General features: G+C 32.9%; 2 protein-coding genes across 4 annotated transcripts; both read left to right on the top strand.

The window, feature by feature from the left end:
• Window positions 1-9,568: 9,568 nt before the first annotated feature.
• On the top strand, window positions 9,569-14,498 carry LOC106772625 (E3 ubiquitin-protein ligase RHF2A). Of its 3 annotated transcripts, none has more exons than XM_022784647.1 (10): window positions 9,569-9,699; window positions 9,790-9,874; window positions 10,901-11,035; window positions 11,148-11,194; window positions 12,382-12,444; window positions 12,524-12,623; window positions 12,727-13,088; window positions 13,182-13,283; window positions 13,366-13,668; window positions 14,097-14,498. In XM_022784647.1, the coding sequence occupies exons 2-10, from the start codon at window positions 9,869-9,871 to the stop codon at window positions 14,125-14,127; spliced, it is 1,149 nt and encodes a 382-aa protein (XP_022640368.1). In that variant the 5' UTR covers window positions 9,569-9,699; window positions 9,790-9,868; the 3' UTR covers window positions 14,128-14,498. The 3 variants fall into 3 exon arrangements, with proteins under 3 accessions (XP_022640368.1, XP_014514638.1, XP_022640369.1); XM_014659152.2 differs by having other exon boundaries at window positions 13,179-13,283; XM_022784648.1 differs by having other exon boundaries at window positions 13,179-13,283; window positions 13,366-13,724.
• A 1,146-nt stretch (window positions 14,499-15,644) lies between these two features.
• On the top strand, window positions 15,645-18,752 carry LOC106770035 (putative pentatricopeptide repeat-containing protein At5g06400, mitochondrial). Its single transcript, XM_014655855.1, has one exon. It carries the CDS (start codon window positions 15,645-15,647, stop codon window positions 18,750-18,752), a length of 3,108 nt encoding a protein of 1,035 aa, XP_014511341.1.
• The last annotated feature ends 1,618 nt before the right edge of the window (window positions 18,753-20,370 follow it).

Here is a 20,370-nt window from a genome sequence, read left to right as displayed (position 1 = left end):
GTTCAAGTTTTTCTGGCTCGCTAATAAATGAGCCGGGTTGGGTTGACTCACTAAGTGACCAACCCGTGGTGGGCCGGGCCGGGTTGAGCCGGGTTACCCGTTTTGACAGCTCTAATTTAAATGTTAAAAGAGGAAATAGTCGCGGCAGTTACTTTTTAAAACATAAAATAATTAAATAAAATTACTAAAATGTCAGATAGTTAAATATGTGATAAATCCTAATAATTTTTTTTTAAGTTTCATAAAGTATATGATTTAAATTTTTTACTATTTTAATAAAAATCACTTCAATTTTTAGAAATTACTTTAAGTTAAAGATAATTAAATAGAATTCCTAATAAATTTTTAAGATATTTCCAATTTTTGAAATCAAATAAATTTTTATCTTGAAAAAAAAAGTGTCGCTGATATTAATTTAAATTAAAGAAATGCATATTAAAGATATGATTAAAGGATGAAATATCCAATTCAGGTAATTAAATTGAAATTCACACCTAATCACATTACATCTTTAAACACCAAGAATCGAACCATTGAATGTAAAACCGTTTTACATATAAAATTTTAAGTTTATATATTAAATTTACAAAAGTTTAGATCTTTTCCTATAATAGATACACTTTTCAGGTCAATTTTTTCTTCTCTTAGAAAACACGTGTTTTACTCGAGTAAATACTATCACTAGTACAAAAACGTTGTTTAACGTCACCCATTAGACGTCGGTTTCGTGAAAAACCGACGTCTATTACTGCACTGTGGCATTATCGTAAATATATTGGAAAACTAGACATCAGTTTTACTGTTAGGCGACGTCTATGACATCATAGACGTCGCACCTGCCAACTATCCGACGTCCAATTGCCTGAGGTATGTGATAAGACAGTCAATTCGACGTCGGCTAGAAATGGCACCGACATTCAAGTCACTGACAGGAAATCAAACGTCAACCGGTTCAGCTTTAGACATCGCATAGACGTCAGATCCCCTGGAAACCCGACGTCGACTGGGCTACAATTAATGTTGTTCACCTAATTCTCAGGCGCTTAGACGTCAGATAGTCAAACGGCGACGTCTAAGGCCTGTCTGGAAGGCGGGAAGACAAAAATTCTTCAATTTAGACGTCGGCTGGGAGGGGCACCGACGTGAACTACCCTGACAGGAAATCAAACATCAATATTTTCAGCTTCTTTGACGTAGAATAGACGTCGAATTCCCTGAAACACCGACGTCGGTTTTTGGAGCAACTGACGCCCCATTTCATTTTAAATAGACCGCAGACTCTTATCGCCATTCAGTTTTTGATCGTGTCTTCATCTCTTCTCCTTTTTCTCTGCTTCTCCTCTTCTTTTACTCGCTTGCGCACCTCTACTTTTTATCTCTTGCGGCATTGCATTGTGGTTTCTCATAACGCCATTGTCTTCGTCCTCTCTTTTTTCTCTCTTGCATCCCAGGTGCGTGGTTTTTTTTTATGCTTTATCGTTTAAACTTTCTTTAGTTTTTTTATCGATTATCTTGTCATTCAACTGATTAAAATTTGGCTTTCTTTGTGTTGTGTTTTAGTGCAGTTTTAATCCTTTCTTTGGGTAACATAGTGTAACATTCTCCCTTTACTGGTTTCCTCACAAGAAGAGTGACGATCTTTTGAGTTTTCTATGGTTCTTGACCCAAAATGAAACTTGGGTCCTTGTCTAGTTCTCGTGTCACCGTAATTTTTTCTTTTGTGGTTGAATAATGGGAAGTAGTCATGGACCCAGGTTCGATTTTGGGTTGAAATGTCATAGAAGATTCAAAAGACGCAAGCTTTTTTTGTGGAGAAACTAGTGAGAGGAGAGTGTTGCACTATGCTATTGAAAGTCTGGATCAAAACTGCACTAAAACACAACGTCTTTGTTAGACGTCGGTTAGTGCATGGTCTGACGTCTATAAGGAACATAAACGTCGGTTAGTGTCATTTACAACTTCTATATATTCATGTTGACGTTGGTTTAAGCATAGGTGGACGTCTATATAGAGTAATTAGACGTCGGTGTGAGTATAAGCAGACGTCTATATAGACGTCGGTCGATATCATTAACTGACGTCTATATAGACGTCGGTTCGGAGGAATTGCGATTTCCCATAGACGTCACCCATATAGACGTCGGTTGTGAAAGTGACGTTAAAAGCCCAAATTAACCGACGTTAAATAGCGTTTCTACACTAGTGTATCAAAAGAATAATTTATTCTCATCATAAATTTTGAACATATAAAACCACATGTTTCATTCATAGAAGAATAATGAAATACACTAATGCAGAAAGGGCTTTAGACATATGTTATTTTTGGCTTTTATCACATTCCAAACCGACGTCTTTAAGGATGACGTTAATGAGACGTCAGATTCTGCAAGTCCAACGTAGCTATAAACGTCTGTTCAATGACAGGATCGACATCTATAAAGACGTCGAACATGGAACTAACCGACGTCTGAGGGTTGTTATAGACGTCAAACATGACACTACGCGACGTCTAACGACACTATAAAGACGTCAGACGTGGCAATAACCGACGTCTAAGGGTACTATAGACGTCGAACATGAAATTAATCGACGTCTACGAAGTGTTTGTTGTGTTTTAGTGCAGTTCTGCTCATGTCTTTGGGTAGCGTAGTAGCACCTCCTTCCTTTGCTAGTTTCTTCGTAAGAAAAAATTGCGTCTTTTGCATCTCTTATAGCATTTCAACCCAAAGACAAACCTGGGTCATTTCCTAGGTCCATTCCGACCGCCAAAGAAAAAGAATACTATGGGTGTCACCGTATTCTTTTTCTTTGACGGTGGGAATGGAACTAGGCAAGGACCCAGATTCGGCTTCAGGTTGAAATTCCATAAGAGATCCAAAAAACCGCAAACTTTTCTTATGAGGAAACTAGCAAAGGGAGAAGGTGCATTACGCTACCCAAAGACACAAGAAAAATTGCACTAAAACATAACGAAAAGTAATTTTAATCAGTTCAAACAAAACATAATACATCAAAGATTACTTTAATCGGATTAAAAGCAAGTTTAAACAATTCAAAAGAGATCAAACACACCTAAAAATGCAATGCAAAAGAGAGAAAATGTGAAGGAAGACGATAAAGTGCACGAAACTGCTGGTTCGCAATCACTGATTTAACAAGAAATGAGACGTCAGTTGCCCAGGAGACCGACATCTATAATGGAATATACGTCGGGGACCTCACTAATATGACGTCCATTCAATTTAAAAAATAATATTCGTGGTATATATAGACGTCAGGTGTAGTGGGGACCGACGTCTATAATCAAATATAAACGTCGGGATGACGTTATCTGATGTCTAGATGGCAGAAAGAAATGATTTTTCACATACCTACCAGACTATAGACGTCGGTCGGGAGGGTCATTGACGTCTATAATAGAATATAGACGTCAAGTGGCTTGATCATACATCTAGATGGCGGAAAAGAAATAACTTTTCACCTACCTGTCAGACTATAGACGTCGGTTAGGAGGGGCACTGACGTCTGCATGGCAGAAAGAAATGATTTTTCACCCCCCTGTCAGACATATAAACGTCAGTTAGGGGAGCCCCGACGTCTATATGGCATAAATTAATGGCTATTCACCTACCTGTCAGACATATAGACATCAGTTATAAAGGGTCCCAACGTCTACATGGCAGAAATTAATGACTATTCACCTACGTGTCAGACATATAGACGTCAGTTAGGAGATCCCTGACGTCTAAAATATTATAGACGTCGGAGCACCTCCTAACTAACGTCTATATGGCCAACTTATTTACAAAAATACCACCAGTCATTAATATACGTCGTGCTTACCACCAACCGACGTCTAAGGAGTCATGTTAAACAACATTTTTGCGTGATAATAAATTTGACAATGCAACCCAATGATAATTTACTCTTTCACTTTTTTTTTTTTTAAATTACTTACTCATTTTGATAATTTCTTTAAAATATTTATGTCCTTTTGTACAAAACTTTCTTTCATATACTATTATTCCATATAACACTATTTGAAAAATACTATAACATCATATCTTTCCATCAGATTTATCCTTATGCATGTTATTTCATAGTGATTTTTCTTTAATTGGAGTAAAGTTTTTCTTTTCTTTTTTTTGTATTCACTTATTTACTTAGAGATGATGGATAAAAGTTTATTATGTAGAAATTGAATTAATTTTTCTCATTGTTGAAATGATTAAAATGAGATGAAGTTTGACTATTTTATTATTTAAGCTTAAAAAGCTTATAAATAACAAGTAACTATTTAAACCTTTATTTAAAAAAAACAATTTTTCTAAAACAATTTCCTCTATACTCTTTCTAGATTTTTGAGTTAATAGTTCATGCTTTTCAATGTATGAACCTATAACAGTGAAGCTAACAAATAATGGAATAAATCAATTCAATTATAATTTTGTTCAAAGCAAGTTTTTATGTGAATTAAAGATTATTGGAGTTTTGTTAATAAACTTTTTATACTTGAATATTATTATAATACGATGAATGGTGAATTGAAATTTACTAGTATTCATTTTATATTAGAATATAAGGCTTTGAATGATAACTTGGATATATGAGTGTCTGACTTATTGACTCATTGTAATGAGGTCTGGGATGTAAAATTTAAAATATATGATGTAAATTTTGTATGATTTAAAAAAATATGATTGTAAATAAGTTAGAATATATAAGAATAAGAATATATTATGTTCTAATATACATGAATGAAATTTATGAAAATTGAAGTTATTATCCTAGTATCATGTATGAATCGCTGTTTGAATTTATGTATTAAGTATTGTAATTTATAATATAAATATTTAATCTTTCTAATGGTTTAAGTTATATAAAATAAAATAACATGTGATAAGAAGTTATATTTGATAAAAAGTTGTAGTGATACTATATTACCTTTTGTTGTGTAATGCGATATGATGTGACTTTAACAATGGTGTTTTAACATAATTAGATATATATGTGGTGTCAAATATAAAAGTCCAACAATAATAATTTCTTGCAAGAATATATAGGATAATTTGTATTGTATGTTTTTTTATTTAAAATTTTAGATATATATATATAATATGATAACTTTTAGAGTGTTATATATAAATTATTAGGGTAATATTTTAACTTTTCATAGTATTTAATTATTATATGATATGTTACCTTTCAATAATATAAAACAGTTAACTCAAAGTATATATGAAGTTATTACAAATTTTTAAATATAATTTGTAATAAAAAAATATATACAAAAATTTAGACTACTATGAGATATTATATTGAACAAAAAATGTGATAGGATCTTTACATTAATAAATGAAATCTGAAATCAAACATTTTATTTTACGTCTCAGCTTTACCTTTTTCTAGTACATGCTTACGAGAGACCTTCTCTTAAGTTCACATCATTAAAATGATTATTGCAAAAGAGAACAAGCACACAAAAACCAACGAAAACAAAAGGGTAAGCTAATATTATTAAAGAAATTCAAGTTATGTAATTATAATTCATCATACAAATTTTACTTTCAAACCAAAACAACCTAAGCATACATATACATATATATTATTGTAGAACTATGGCAGTTTGGGCACTTATGGTGGCCTCTACAGCTCTGTAAAGTCATTTCCAATTAGTTTCTTCCTATCACACACAAGGTTAGTTCGTCAACGCCTTAAGCCAAGGTAAAGTCCCTAGATCAGGACCTTTTGCTACTTTCACCACATGCATCACCTCTCTCTACCTAATAATGAGTGACCATTAGAGTGTTAGGATAATCTCCAAGACCGAGTTCCTACAATAATACATATACTTAGGCAACACCATGGAACCTTTCCACGAGGGTCGTGAAATTTCGTCCATCTACCATGGACATGATCAAGACAAAATCATCATATCATGTATGAAAATGAATCTAATACATTCACATTCAAATCACATTCCATGAGCATCATCAAACTAATAAGAATTAGACATAAAAATACGCTACCATTCACCTCAAATAGAGCACTTAAAAATACAACAACAACCAAAGACATGAAATAGGGCGCACTTAACGCCAGCTTATGACGCTCAGCACTACAGATCATGTGAGATCTCTTACTTAGCGAGCCTATCTTATTGCCCAATGCCCAAAGCTCTATGGAGTTTCAGTGCTCAATGCTCTAGAGCCCAATGACTCATTGTTTTGGTAGGTTGAGCGCCACATAGGGTTGTTCAACGCTATACCAGATGACAACAACTTCGAATTTGACTTGATCGCACCTAAGACCTATCTAAATGACCAAAATTAGTATCCTCGATCCTAGAATGGATTCACAAACATTTTTATACTCAAAAGAGGATACCATTTCAATCTTTGGCCAGAATTTAGTTGCACTAACTTGTACCAACACTCCAAAAGCTAACATATCATATTTGGCACATTACCAACCGTATTTCTGTCAATTAAGAGTTTAAATAAGTTTTAAAAAACCTAGAAGCAGACCTTAAACTTTAGGTTTTCCAATCCAATCCTTATCTCAAAATCTCGTATATCAAAACTCTCCTTTTAGACCAAAACTAACTTATAGCTCTACCTATTTGTTACTTCCCAATTCAACATCAAATTTTTGGTTAATTAAGGTCCTAGACAAGTTTTAAATGGCCTAAAACAGATCCTAATCATCAATTATCTCTCCAAAGTCATTTCCATAAATCCACCTATAAAACCCCAAATTAGACTTGTCTAGCAACACTCACTTTTTACTACTTTCAGTTCTACATCAAAGTTTCTTTTATCTAATTAAACTCCAATTAGCAACATCAAAGTCTAAACAATTATCAATTCACAAGCATACACAATAATATTCATCAGTAAGCAAACCCTCACTCATCAAGATATAAATATTACTAAAAAATCATCTCAATTCATAATAGATTCAACCAACCATCAATGTCATAATCTATCAAACATAAATGCATAGTTCTTTACACAAAATTAAAACAAATATTATATTCCCTTACATGTTTGAAGACCAACAACTCTATAGAACCTTTAGACAACTCCTACGTATCAAAGAATACCAACCGCACCTATAAACAAAAAAGTCATGATCAGGATTACACCATTAGAACCACTGATCAACAAAGATTCCTATAAAAGACTCAAAAAACACATGTAAAAACATTACAACTCGCATGCAAAAGAAACTAGACATATCAAAGAAAAAGAATAGAAACTAACCTATTCTTTTAGAGAATTGACTTGAAAATCTTATCATTGTAATCATTCAGACAATCTTTAATTTTTAAATAAATTAACACAGAAGAAAAACTCCTATAAAAAATAAAAGAACTTTAAAAAAATATTTCTAAAAAGAATTATATACTTTAAAATAATAAAATTCGTTTATAATAAAATTATTTACATTAAAACTATTTAATATTAAAATAATTAAATGTCATTATTCTAAAACTACTATCATTTTTAATATACCATATATTCTAAATCTTTACTCAAGAATATATTTCGTGTTTAAACTATTTCTTATAAACTAAGTTGAGTTCAAATCAAATATAATTAAAAAGAAAACATCTCGTTCAAATTTTAAGTTATTTAGAGGTTAAAGTAAATTTAACATCTAACTTAACATGAAAAAAATTGTCAAGTATAAGTTGTTGTGAAAATAATGGCACACGAACTTTTGTTTATTTGACTTTTTAACACATGTGAAATGACACTTTTGTCCCACCATAAGTCAATTGGTTATAGATGTTTTAGTATTTAGAATTAAACTTTTTATAACTTAAAAGCATCATTGAAATATTAAACATCTATACATACGTATATAAAATTGTTTTTCTATTTTATGTACACATTTGCTTTTAATTTTATCTTTTAAATATATTTTTTGAATTAAAATAATTATTTTTTATTTTATTCTTTAAATCACTGTTTCTTAATTATAATATACAAAATAAATAAAAACTATTTATAATAAAATTATAAAAATCATTTGTATTTACAATAAAGTTATAAAATTTATTTTTATGAATATGTTTTCAACAGAAGTTATATAGATGATGGTTGGTATTGAAAATTTTTCATTATTAAAACTCAAATCTTTATTATACATTAATTATTTTATTTAGAGTTTCTTATAAATAATTATTTTTTATATTTTAAAGTTTAATTAAGTTTCCAATTTATAATAAATTAAATTATTTTAAAATAATTTTTATTAATTTTATTTGTTTATTGCAATCCAAAATTTTATATTTTAATTAAGATTTTAGTGTTTAAATTTTCTGTTATTTTAGTTTTTTATTATCTTATTTTCTCTTCTTGGTTAATGTTTATATATGTTAATAAACATGAGATTTTTGGATTAATTCAAAATGGTATTAGAAAGAACAAGTAGTTTTTATTGCTTTAAAAACATGTTGAATAAGAAGATTCGTCGTACTCTTAATATATTTCATGTCATTATCTATAACAATCAAATAACTATTATTATTATTCAATATATTTTTAATAAAATTAATAAAATTTATTTATTATTTTATCTAACATTATTTTATATTAATTACAAAACTTATGTTCATAAAAAAAATATGAATAAGATAAGATGACAAAATATAAATAATATCATTCAAATACTGAAAAAGTTAAAAAGAAAATACTAATTGAAAAATATAAATATTTTGAACATTTCATAAAGTAAAAAACTATTAATAATATAATTAAAAATATCTAAATTTATAAGTGATTTAAAACTTAGTTAAGTTATATTTTTATATTAATACTCTTATATAATATTTTCATGTCAATTTTACACTATCCAGTTAATAATAGTTTAAAAAATGATTACCCAAAAATAAAATAAAAAAATTAAGTACATAAAAGAAATTATCCCTTCATTAATGATACAAATATTAATATATATTACATATATATAGTGATAGTGATGCCATTTATTCATATTTTAATAATAAATTTTATGATTAACTTTAATAGCCTGTTTGCTTGAGGGTATTACCCTGTAGCGAAGATTTGAGAGGATGGAATTCAGAGATGGCTTGTGTTCGCTTGAGGGTATTAGCGCTGATTTACCCTCAAATCCACTCTCAATTATCCACAAATCTACTCAAAAAAACAACAACAAAATTATCCTCAAATCCACTCAAATCAACTCAAATCATCCCCCAAATCATTAACATTTTAATAACAAATTTACAGTTAAAGTTTTACATTAATTAAAATTTTACATTAACAAAAAGGAGTTGAAGTCTATTCTAAATATACTATATGTTAACCAATCATAAGAGAAAATGGTTTTATTAAGTATATATTTGAATAACCACTCAATTAATTTTGACCTTTAAAACCTGATTAACAAATTATGAAAAAAAAATAATAGAAACAACTATTTATTGGTTTAAATATGAATTGTGAATTAAAATAATGATAAAATAATTGAATTTAATCCTAAAACTTTGTTAGAGAGTAGTTGAAGTGACAGAAAAACCATAAAAAGAAGAAAATAAAAATGGCAGCATCAGACATTATTGTAAGGCTGAGAAAGCCTGAAAAGTTCATAAGGTGTAGGGTCTTTTTCCCAAAACACGCATAATTGTTTTGGTAGACAAATCCACAAACCCACCAAACATCCAACAAGGTAAACTGTAACTGTCATCCTTTTCTTTCCCTTCGATTCTTCTTCATCACCTAATCACAATCTCTTGCATTCTCTGTTTTCTGATTTCAGGGTTTCATCCTCTGTTCTCTGGGCGTCTTTCCTCCGTTTCTTGGGCCCTTTTTCTTTTCTGGGCCTTTGCCTGTTCTCGATGGAGGTAATTAATTGAATCTTGCCATGTTTTGATCAAATTTCGCGTCTTTTTTTCACTTCGTGATTCCTTGTACAAAATCAGTTGTAAAGATTGGTGCTTTTTAATCTGGGGTTCTTTGGATTTGCCCCCTTTTGGTGATCCTTTTCTTTGATATGTTATTGGAAAATGTTTTTGTTTCTTTTTCTGTTCTTGGATTTTGTTGTGATCTCACCTGATTCTTTTACTTTTTATTTTGATAATTATGGAAGTTAATAAAATGTGCATGCATTTATTGCTGGGAAAACATGATCGAACATGTTCCGGAAGGATAGGTATTTGATAGTTGGGAGAGGGAAAACTGATGATTGTTTGAAGTTATTTGCTCAATCTGTGGAAGTCTTTTTCTCGAAGAATTCCTAAAGCTTATTTGGCTGCATAGGGCTGATTGAAACTGCGTTTATTTTCATGGTTGATATTAAAGATCAAGGTTTTAAATTGTTGTCGTGGTTTCATCGTGATTCTTTGACATTGAGGGAAATTGCAGACAAATTCAGCGGCATTTGCAGTTGTGACAAGCCCAGATACATAGATGTACTGGACAAAATTGCAATTGTGGCTGCAACATAAAGAACTTTAGGGTCTCGCTCTCAATTTTCACCAACATCAAGGATTGCGAGGAAATTGCATCAACCACAAAAATTAAAAACCTTGTTAATAATGTGTGTGATGTTTATGTTCTTGTTTTTGCTTTTAGTTTAAAAAGTATGTGCAAGGGAATTCTTTGGTAACTTTCTACTGTAAGGTTTTTATAATTTGTGCCGAGGGTTGTGGTTGCTACAATTCAGAGCGAGGGATTGTGCATTTGGCTCAAACTAGTTGAGTTTTGGTAAATCAGAATTAGGTTAGTATTATCACTGCATCATTTCCTTGTTTATCTATCCTTGGTTTTATAGATATTGGGGAGTAACCTGGATTTTATGTTTACTTATTGAGATTGTTTATAATGACTCAAATATTTCATCTTGACTCTGAGAACTCTGAAATATACAGGTTCCAGAAATGGGAGGCAAGACCGAAACCCATTTGACATCAGCAGCAGCCTTTGTGGAAGGGGGGATTCAAGAAGCATGTGATGATTCTTGTAGCATATGCCTTGAGAATTTTAGCAAAAGTGATCCTGCAACTGTAATGTGCAGCTTTTGTGATTTCTTTTATTATTTTCACAAATGAATTATAAGCAAGGATGTCTTTATTTGAAAAGCATTTGTTTTCTTATTTTCCCTGTCTTTCTTTCCAGGTCACTAATTGCAAGCATGACTTCCATCTGCAGTGCATTCTTGAATGGTACATTTTAATATTTTTCATGTGTTTTTCATAAAACGTAGCTGTTTAATTTAATTTTAAGCTCTATATTCTCATAGAGCAATATATTATACTTGTCATTTTGGTTCCTTAATATTAAAATCGCTTCTAGTTTTCAGCATTAACAAGTTCTCACTCATGAAAAGTTAGAACTCAGTCATTTGTATAAATTGTATTTCTTAAAGACCTGGGTGGGGGATGGGGCAAGGGGGCCAAAACTGGGCATGCCCACAAATGTGATCACGACAAGTTCTCTTTGCACTTGATTATATTGTCTATTTTGACTGGAAAATCAATGGACTACCCATTTTTCTAGTCTAAATCTTACTCACCTGTATGCTACAATTCAATCAGAATTGAACTGTTCCTGACGGCTGACATTATCTGGTGAATTGGTGTGGTGTACGAGCTTCTGTTCCATTGTCACATGATGACAGTTTGTGATGTTGCTACATCATCTCCAAATTGAATTTTTAAGTGATAAAGAGACTACCAAGGTATCCGAACTGTAGGCTAAGGCTTCTTGGTGTGAGGGTTGACATTTGGAAACAGAACAATAAATTTCATTGCTTAAGGTCACAAGGTGGTATCAATCGTGTTGTCATAAGAGCTTTAACTGATGCTGCAATATAGTAAATATATTCAATATATTTATGCTAGAAAAGACATTCCTTGAGAAGTTTGAAAAGATTTAATTATTCATCATCAATGTATGATTCAGAAATTTTCAGATGTGTTATATTTTAATTACTGAAGAATGCACCTATCTTTTCTCACTCATTTGGTGATATGAAAGTCTACATATCTTGGAAACAAATTGTGTTGACTCCAGTTGAATTTCTTAACTGTGAATTGCTTCAAATTTTAGTTCAATTATTGGTTCAGTTTTCAGAATATTGGTCTGACTATTAATCCCACAAATATTCTTACTACTTTTTCACACACATTCTAAAATTTGGGATGTCATGGATTTAAATTCTTTAGAATTTTCCATACAGTACAAATATCAGTAATTCCTATGCATTATGGTGTCAACCTTAGAGTTGGATATGTGGGATTTTGCCAAAACTTTAACCGTAAGTTTTAGCCAAAATGCTAAGCCCCAACAAAGTTTATAGCACTAGCAGCTGTAAATAAAACAAAATGCCCTATGTGTTGTTTGTATGCAGGTGTCAGAGAAGCTCTCAATGCCCTATGTGTTGGCAAGCTATCAGCTTGAAGGATGCTACCAGGTAGTTAAGGATTTTTCTTCCTGTGGCCTACTGTATATTTCATGATCATATTCTTACGACTCTATGAATTTCATGACAGTCAAGAACTGCTCGAGGCAGTAGAGCAGGAGAGGAGCTTGAGGGATATCCCATCCAGAAATGCTTCAATTTTTCATCTTTCGCAGCTTGAATTTCAGCAGGTCAGTGTGTCTGTGAATTTTCATTTTGTTGTCCTACGTCTTAACTGTTAGCAAATCTTGTTTCCACCATCTATACATGCTAGAAATTTTCTTACTTGTGCAGTTACCAATGCGTGATTCTGATATCGAAGAGCGAATCCTTCGACATTTAGCTGCTGCAGCATCAATGAGGAGAGCACACCATCTTGGCCGGAGGGAAAGTCAACGAACTAGGTCATCTGGTCATGGCAATGCACACTCCGTAGTGTACTCAACTCAGCCTAGAGCACCTCCATCAGCTACTGGAGCGGGTAGTGAACCAGCTGCAATTCCTGCAGGAAATCCATCTGCTCCTCTTATATTTGATGGAACACAGCAATCATCACCACAGCAGAGGCCCCTATTACAAACTCGGAGTTCTTCTTCTTTTACTTCTGGCTCTACAGTCGCAACAACAAATCTTCAAGGAGTTCACTCTAATGATGGGTAGTTAGACCTTAATATTTATTTTCTTGTGGTCATTATTGGTGTGTGTGATCATGTGAAGTTATACATTGTATATTTACGTGTTTGTAGAAGCTTTGCCTCTCATTCCTTGCCTGCAAGCCATGATGAACCAGAGCCATCAGAACAATCATTCTCAGATTCTCTCCTTTCCAAATTTAGTGCAGTATCCATGAGGTACAGTTTCACCAAAACCATGTGTATGCAAATTCTATATGTTGTTAGGTTGACTCATCCAATGATTTTTCTTATGGCAAAGATACAAAGAATCAATTTCAAAGGGCACAAGGGGATGGAAGGAGAGGCTGTTCTCTCCTAATTCTTCAGTGTCAGAACTTGGTTCTGAAGTTAGGAGAGAATTGAATGCCAAAATTGCTAGTGTGTCCCGATTGATTGAGCGCCTTGAAACAGCAAGAGAAAATAAGAGCGCTGCAGGCACTTCTGTATCAAATCATTCCAATGCAGAGACCAGCAACAACCAAAACAATGTGGAAGTTCACGAAGAGAACTCTTTTCCTGGCAGTAATACTTCTGCTACTTTTTCTGCCGCCCCAGATTCAAAGTGAGCTCTAGTTTACTTCTGTGCATGCATCTTTGCTCAGCATATCATGTTTGAAGGTGAGCCTTGATCTTAGTTTAGATTTTTTTTGCCTCACAACAGAATCAATGGAGATTTCATCCATTTGTTGACTAAGTTTTAGAGGCTAACAATTTCTGTCAAATATTTTACATAGTCCAGATTCTGTTCTAAGTTTGTTTAATTGTCTCTCTGCCAAGCCTTCAAAATACACTGATGTTAGTATATTAAAAGTTGATCAACCAATTAAAAATGATCATTACTATAACTTCAAGATAGTTTTTTGGCAGAAGTTAACTGGTTCATTCATGGTGGTTAATGATTGAAAGACAGTACTTTTTACACTAGTGGCTGTGTTTTTGTATGTATCAGATATCATTTCTCAAGTGTGAGTGTTTTTGTATTTTTTTCAGGCAAAACACTTGCTCAGATATGACATGGTGAGGAATATATGTTGATGGAAGTTATTGGCTTTGAGTAAGAAAATAGGATTTGAAGCAAAAGCTTATGCTTTTATGTAAATATATTATATGCGGGGAACTGTAGGAAGTAAGTGTTTAAGGTATAAACCAAGGGAGAGTGTTATGAGATTTCTCCAATCTTAGGTATATTACCATATATGTTCATAATATGTCCTTCAAATTACTTTTTGTTGTCAAGGGAAAAATAGATATCAAGATGGCAACCTGAATTCTTGGTGTTTCTGCTACTTTAAGCTAGAAGCTTTGTTTTGAAATTCACGTTGGTGAAAACTTCAACCTATCCTATTGTTATGAATTAAAAGTAAAATCTGGTGATTGCAGTGGCCATTCTGGAATGTTGACATTTATTACCTTTTATTTTAAATCTTTTGATCAACAAAATGCACTGCTTATTTTGTTTACTTTTTAAGTTTTGGTCAATATTAGTGTGTTTTTGGTCAATATTATTTCTTAATTTAATTAGTTTGTTTTCTTTGAAAAAAAGTTGTTTTAATTAATGTGAAACATGGTTTTTTTTTTTATTATTTACATAAATCGAACTTAGCAACACCTATCAAAGATAAACACTACAAAGACTTTTTTTTTTTGCTCATGCTAGTTGAGGTATTTCTTTTACAATAATAATAAGAATAGGATTAACATAAGTAAATTCTTTTAATTGGTGTTCATGTTATTTTTCAATTAATATTAAGTAAACATTTTATGATTATTTTGATTTAAATATGTTTTTGATCTTTTAATTTTAATTAAAAATTAGATAATTTTTTTTAATTTTAGTTTAATTTAGTTTTTTAATTTTAAAAATGTATAAATTTAATTTTTTTAATTAAATTTTGTTAAATTTATTTGATGTTTTAAATATTTATGATAATATTTATAATTAATAATATTAATTTAGTATTATTGTTATTGTTTTTTTTTTGAAATTATAATTTTTTTAAATTTGATTGGAGAAGTTTTTTAAATAACATTGTTTTAGTCAATGTTGAAAGAGAGATGTTAAAGGATTGATAAAAGAAACTAATTTTGTCCACTGTATGACAAAACATTTTGTTAACATATCTTAACAAATTTTAATTAAAACATCTTTAACATTTTTTAATAACATAATATACAAGCTATCGAGAATTTAAGTAATTTCAGCCTCGTTTAGTTTTCGATTTATGTTATAACTTTCTTCACCAATAATAGTGTTCTAATGAATTTAGATAACATTTTAAAATGAATTAAGATAAATTATACTTTAATTAATGAAAAGACATTTTTAGTTAACAAACTTAATTTCCATTTTATACTTTCATATCAATGAATTAGTTCTCAAATAATAGAAAACAATTAAATTCTGTTTTTCTTTAACTTCATCGCAATAAAAAATCATGTAAACGAATAATGAATAACTTCAAATATTTATAAAAGTTACAAAGTATATTTACAAATGTTGTCAGTCTTTTAGGTGACAACATTGTTTTGAAGTTACCCATGAAATCATTAACTAAGCTCCGATTCCTGAATCCCCTTCTCCACTCACGATCTCACGTTTTGAATCTTTCCAACACTGCAAAACTTTCATACCCTCGGAGAGAAACAAAGCAACAACTTTCCAACACCAACATTCCTTCAGATATTGATGCTTCTCGTGCACTTTTCAATGAGATCACCCAGATTCTAGGTGCAGAAACCGTGTTCCCAGATCAATCACCATCTGGGTTTTTGTTTCCTTTAGAAACTCCCCACTTTGAAGTTGGTTCCGTGGACCAATCAGCTTGCACCAAAGGTGTTTGTCAAAATTCCTCACAGAATGTTGGCTCTTTGGAAGATGCTCAGGTGGGAAATATGGGTAAGGAAGATCTAAGCCGGATAGTGGATGAGATTACTGAAATCGTTAGAGGGGAAAAGAGTTCCACTTCTATGGAGGAGAGGTTAGAGAATCTAAGTTATGGGTTGAACAGTGAGGTTTTTGACATGGTGTTGAAGAGGTGCTTCACGGTACCACTGCTGGCTTTGAGGGTTTTCAATTGGCTGAAGCTCAAGGATGGGTATTGTCACACGACGCAGACATATAATACCATGTTGTACATTGCTGGAGAAGCTAAGGAATTTGGGTTGGTGAAGAGACTGGTGGAAGAAATGGATGAGTGTGGAATCCAAAAGGATGTTAAGACGTGGACCATTCTTATCACACACTATGGTAAGGCAAGGAAAATTAGTGAAGCATTGTTGGCCTTTGAAAATATGAAAAGGTGTGATTGTGAACCGGATGCTGTTTCATATAGCGCAATTATCTGTTCACTTTGCAGTGCTGAGAAGGGAGACATTGCTATGGAGTTCTATACTGACATGGTCAGGAAGGATATGGTGTGTGATGTGAGGTTGTATGAGACAATCATGAAGTGCATGGCAAGATCGGGAGACGTGGCAGCTGTTAGATTACTTGGAAATGACATGATACGGTTGTCTGTGATGCCAGAAAACCGTGTCCATAGCTGTATGCTGAAGAACTTTTGCATTTCTGGGAGGATTGAAGAGGCTTTGGAATTGGTTCGGGACCTCAAAAGTAAAGATTTAGATCTTGAACCTGAAAATTATGAGAACTTGGTTAGAGGACTGTTTAAGGCAGATAGGATCACAGATGCTTTACATATTGTTGAAATTATGAAGAGAAGAGATATGGTTGATGAGAAGATCCATGGGATTATCATAAATGGGTATTTAGGGAGAAATGATGTTGACAGGGCGCTTAAAGTATTTCAAAGTATGAAAGAGTCTGGTTGTGTGCCTATTATTTCCACATATACCGAACTGATTCAACATCTCTTTAGATTGAGTAGATATGAAGAAGCTTGCATGATGTATGATGAGATGCTGGCAAAAGGAATTAAGCCAGATATTGTGGCAATAACAGCTATGGTTGCAGGTCATGTTTCACACAACCGTATATCTGAAGCATGGAAAATATTTAGTTGTATGGAATGCCAAGACATCAGGCCCACTCGGAAATCCTATGAGGTATTCATTAAGGAGCTTTGCAAGGGTTCAAGAACAGAAGACATTGTCAAAGTATTTCACGAAATGCAGGCTTCAAAGATTAAAATTCAAGATACTGTATTCCGTTGGGTTATAACATACATGGAGGAAAAGGGGGAGCTTACTATGATGGAGAAAATCCAGCAGATGCGTAAAGCATACACACTTGATTCTGAAAAGCTCAAGGAGTCAAACAAACAAGTATCTTTGGGAATTAAGGTGGAAAAGGATGTTAAAGTTGACCTATCAAAGTCAAAAATAGATTATTCCTCTACACACCGAAACCTTAAAACTTGCGCGGAGCTAGATATCCATGAAATTTGTAGGATACTTTCATCCTCTACAGATTGGTCCCTAATCCAAGAAAAATTGGAGAGAAGTACATTTCGCTTCACCCCAGAACTTGTTATAGAGATATTGCAAAGTTGCAGTATGCATGGTGGCTCTGTCCTAAAATTCTTTTCATGGGTGGGAAAGCAATCTGGGTTTCGACACACATTAGAATCTTACAACATGGCAATGAAAATTGCAGGCTCTGGCAAAGATTTCAAGCACATGCGCAGCTTGTTCTTTGAAATGCGAAGAAATAGTTATCCAATAACACCAGAAACATGGACAATCATGATAATGCTTTATGGTCGGACAGGTCTGACTGAGATGGCCATGAATTGTTTCAAAGAAATGAAAGCTGATGGTTATAGCCCCAATAGGAGTACATACAAGTATCTGATAATTGCCTTTTGTGGGAGGAAAGGAAGGAAGGTCGATGATGCTCTGGAAACATACTGTGAGATGATTGGTGCAGGATATACCCCTGACAAAGAACTGATTGAAGCTTACCTCGGTTGTTTATGTGAAGTTGGTAGAGTGTTGGAGGCCAGGAGATGTGCAGATTCACTTCAGAATTTTGGGTACACAGCCCATCTCAGTTATTCCGTGTTTATCAGATCTCTTTGTAGAGCTGGGAGAGTGGAAGAAGCATTGGCATTAATTAAAGAGGTTGGGGAAGAAAAGTCTAGTTTAGAGCAGCTAACTTGTGGAAGCATAGTTCATGGTCTATTACGTAAGGGTCGACTAGAAGAGGCATTGGCCAAGGTTGATGCCATGAAACAGAAGGGAATAGCACCTACCATCCATGTTTATACGTCACTGATGGTTCATTTCTTTAAAGAGAAACAAGTAGAGAAAGCTATTGAGACTTTTGAGGAGATGCAACAGTCAGGTCATGAACCAAACATTGTCACATATTCTGCACTTATACGTGGGTACATGAACGTGGGTAGGCCCATTGATGCATGGAATATCTTCTACCTTATGAAACTAAAGGGACCATTTCCTGATTTCAAAACGTATTCTATGTTCCTCACATGCCTTTGCAAGGTTGGGAGGTCTGAAGAAGCAATGCAACTTATTTCTGAAATGTTAGACAGTGGAATTGTTCCAAGTACTATAAATTTCCGAACGGTTTCTTATGGGCTAAACAGAGAAGGTAAAAATGATTTAGCCCGCATTGTATTGCAACAAAAGTCAGAACTAAGAAGAAAACGCAGGCTCGTAACTTGATTTCTTTTTATAACCTTTGGAAATCGATGGACTTATGCAATAGTAGTTTCTCGCTTTAATTTACTTCTAATGTCGTCATATTGAAAGAATATAACCTGAAGAAAGTAACAATCATCTAGGAAAAATAACGAGTGCATGGCCACATTATGAATCGAAGCACTCGCTATATGGTTAATACTATTTGCCGTCTTGTTTATAAACATCGAATTGCCCCAAGTATGCATGCATGCATGCATTGCCAGGATGTTATCTGTACCATAATAACTATATTCAGGAATCCGTAAGTGTTCTCAGTGGCGTGCAGCCCATCAGGAATAGTGAATGCTTAGGATATGCCTCATGTGACAAAATGTTAACTACATCCTGTACATAGAGAAGCAATAAGATCTATTAGGCCACTTCATTGCGATAGGTGAGTCAAATTCTTCATACTGTAAACTGATCTATTGTTTGGCCCCAGAGCAATAGCTCCATGTTGAATCCTACATTAATAACATGAAAATAAAGGAATCAGAAGCAGAACTATATGAAGGGGCAACTCAAGATAAACTAACTAGAGTCAACTAGCTTGGTTGACTATTCAAGTGTAGGTTTGGTTGAGTCAGCTTCGAGTCCTCTTTCCAAGGTTCTCCATCTCAGCACAAGTGCATTTTAATGCCTCCTAAGGTATCCCATACCTGGGTCAAACATAGGAGTTGATTTGAAAAAAAGTCAACTCTTCTGTTTTTGGCCAAAAAGTTGTCCAGATTTGCTATGCTGCTGGTTTTTCCACTGGTTTGCTCTTTATCAAGCTTCAATCAACTTCCTTTAGCTGTCCTTGATTTAATTTTGCTGCGCCAAAACAAACTACACAAATTAGTCATACCAAGCCAATGAAAAACACCTATATTTAAGCTAATGAACTAGTCTAGACTTAGCTAAAACTTGAAACATCTCTACTCTTAGATTCTAATTAGTCTAAACTAACCTTATTTACTAACTATGACTCTAATTAAGTAAAACTAATAGCTAATGCAATGTATAGAACTAATAGACGAAGTCTACCTACACTAGAGCTTATACCCCTATTAAAACTAGATTACCTAGACTAGTTAACTAAAACTAAAGTACTAATTTCTACAAATGCAAGACTAAAATTCTAAAATCTAATAACCACTTAGACAATCCTAAAAGAATGCTAAAATTGTCGTATTAACACTAATTCTAACATAAAGGAGAAATTAGTATAATAAGAGAATCTACTCTAATATAAGCTAATTAACTCAAACAATTCCTAAGAAAGACACAATTAACCTGTAAAAACATCACAAAATATATGCTTAACAGCTTCACAGAATTCTTCTCAGTTTTTCCTATTGCAGTTTTCTGAGACTGCAATCTGGCTTGAGTTTCTCTGATTGGTTTCTTTGAAATCACTTCGTTATTAGTTCCTTTACCTTTGCCTTGGTTGAATCATTTTGTTGCTGTTTTGCCTGAGGACTAGAACAAGATTTATCCTTTGAATGGCTCACAACATAGCCTTTGTTCTTTGCAAGCTTAGGAGATTTTGGGCGTGTTATAGGTATCTAAGTGGTAGATAAAATACATCAAACTTTAATCACCTTTTTTTAAAGACTTT

Source organism: Vigna radiata, chromosome 8, assembly GCF_000741045.1.
Source record: "Vigna radiata var. radiata cultivar VC1973A chromosome 8, Vradiata_ver6, whole genome shotgun sequence".
Classification (NCBI taxonomy): Eukaryota; Viridiplantae; Streptophyta; class Magnoliopsida; order Fabales; family Fabaceae; genus Vigna; species Vigna radiata.
The sequence above is the reverse complement of the archived record's forward strand: the minus strand, read 5'-3'. Positions and strand labels throughout refer to the sequence as shown.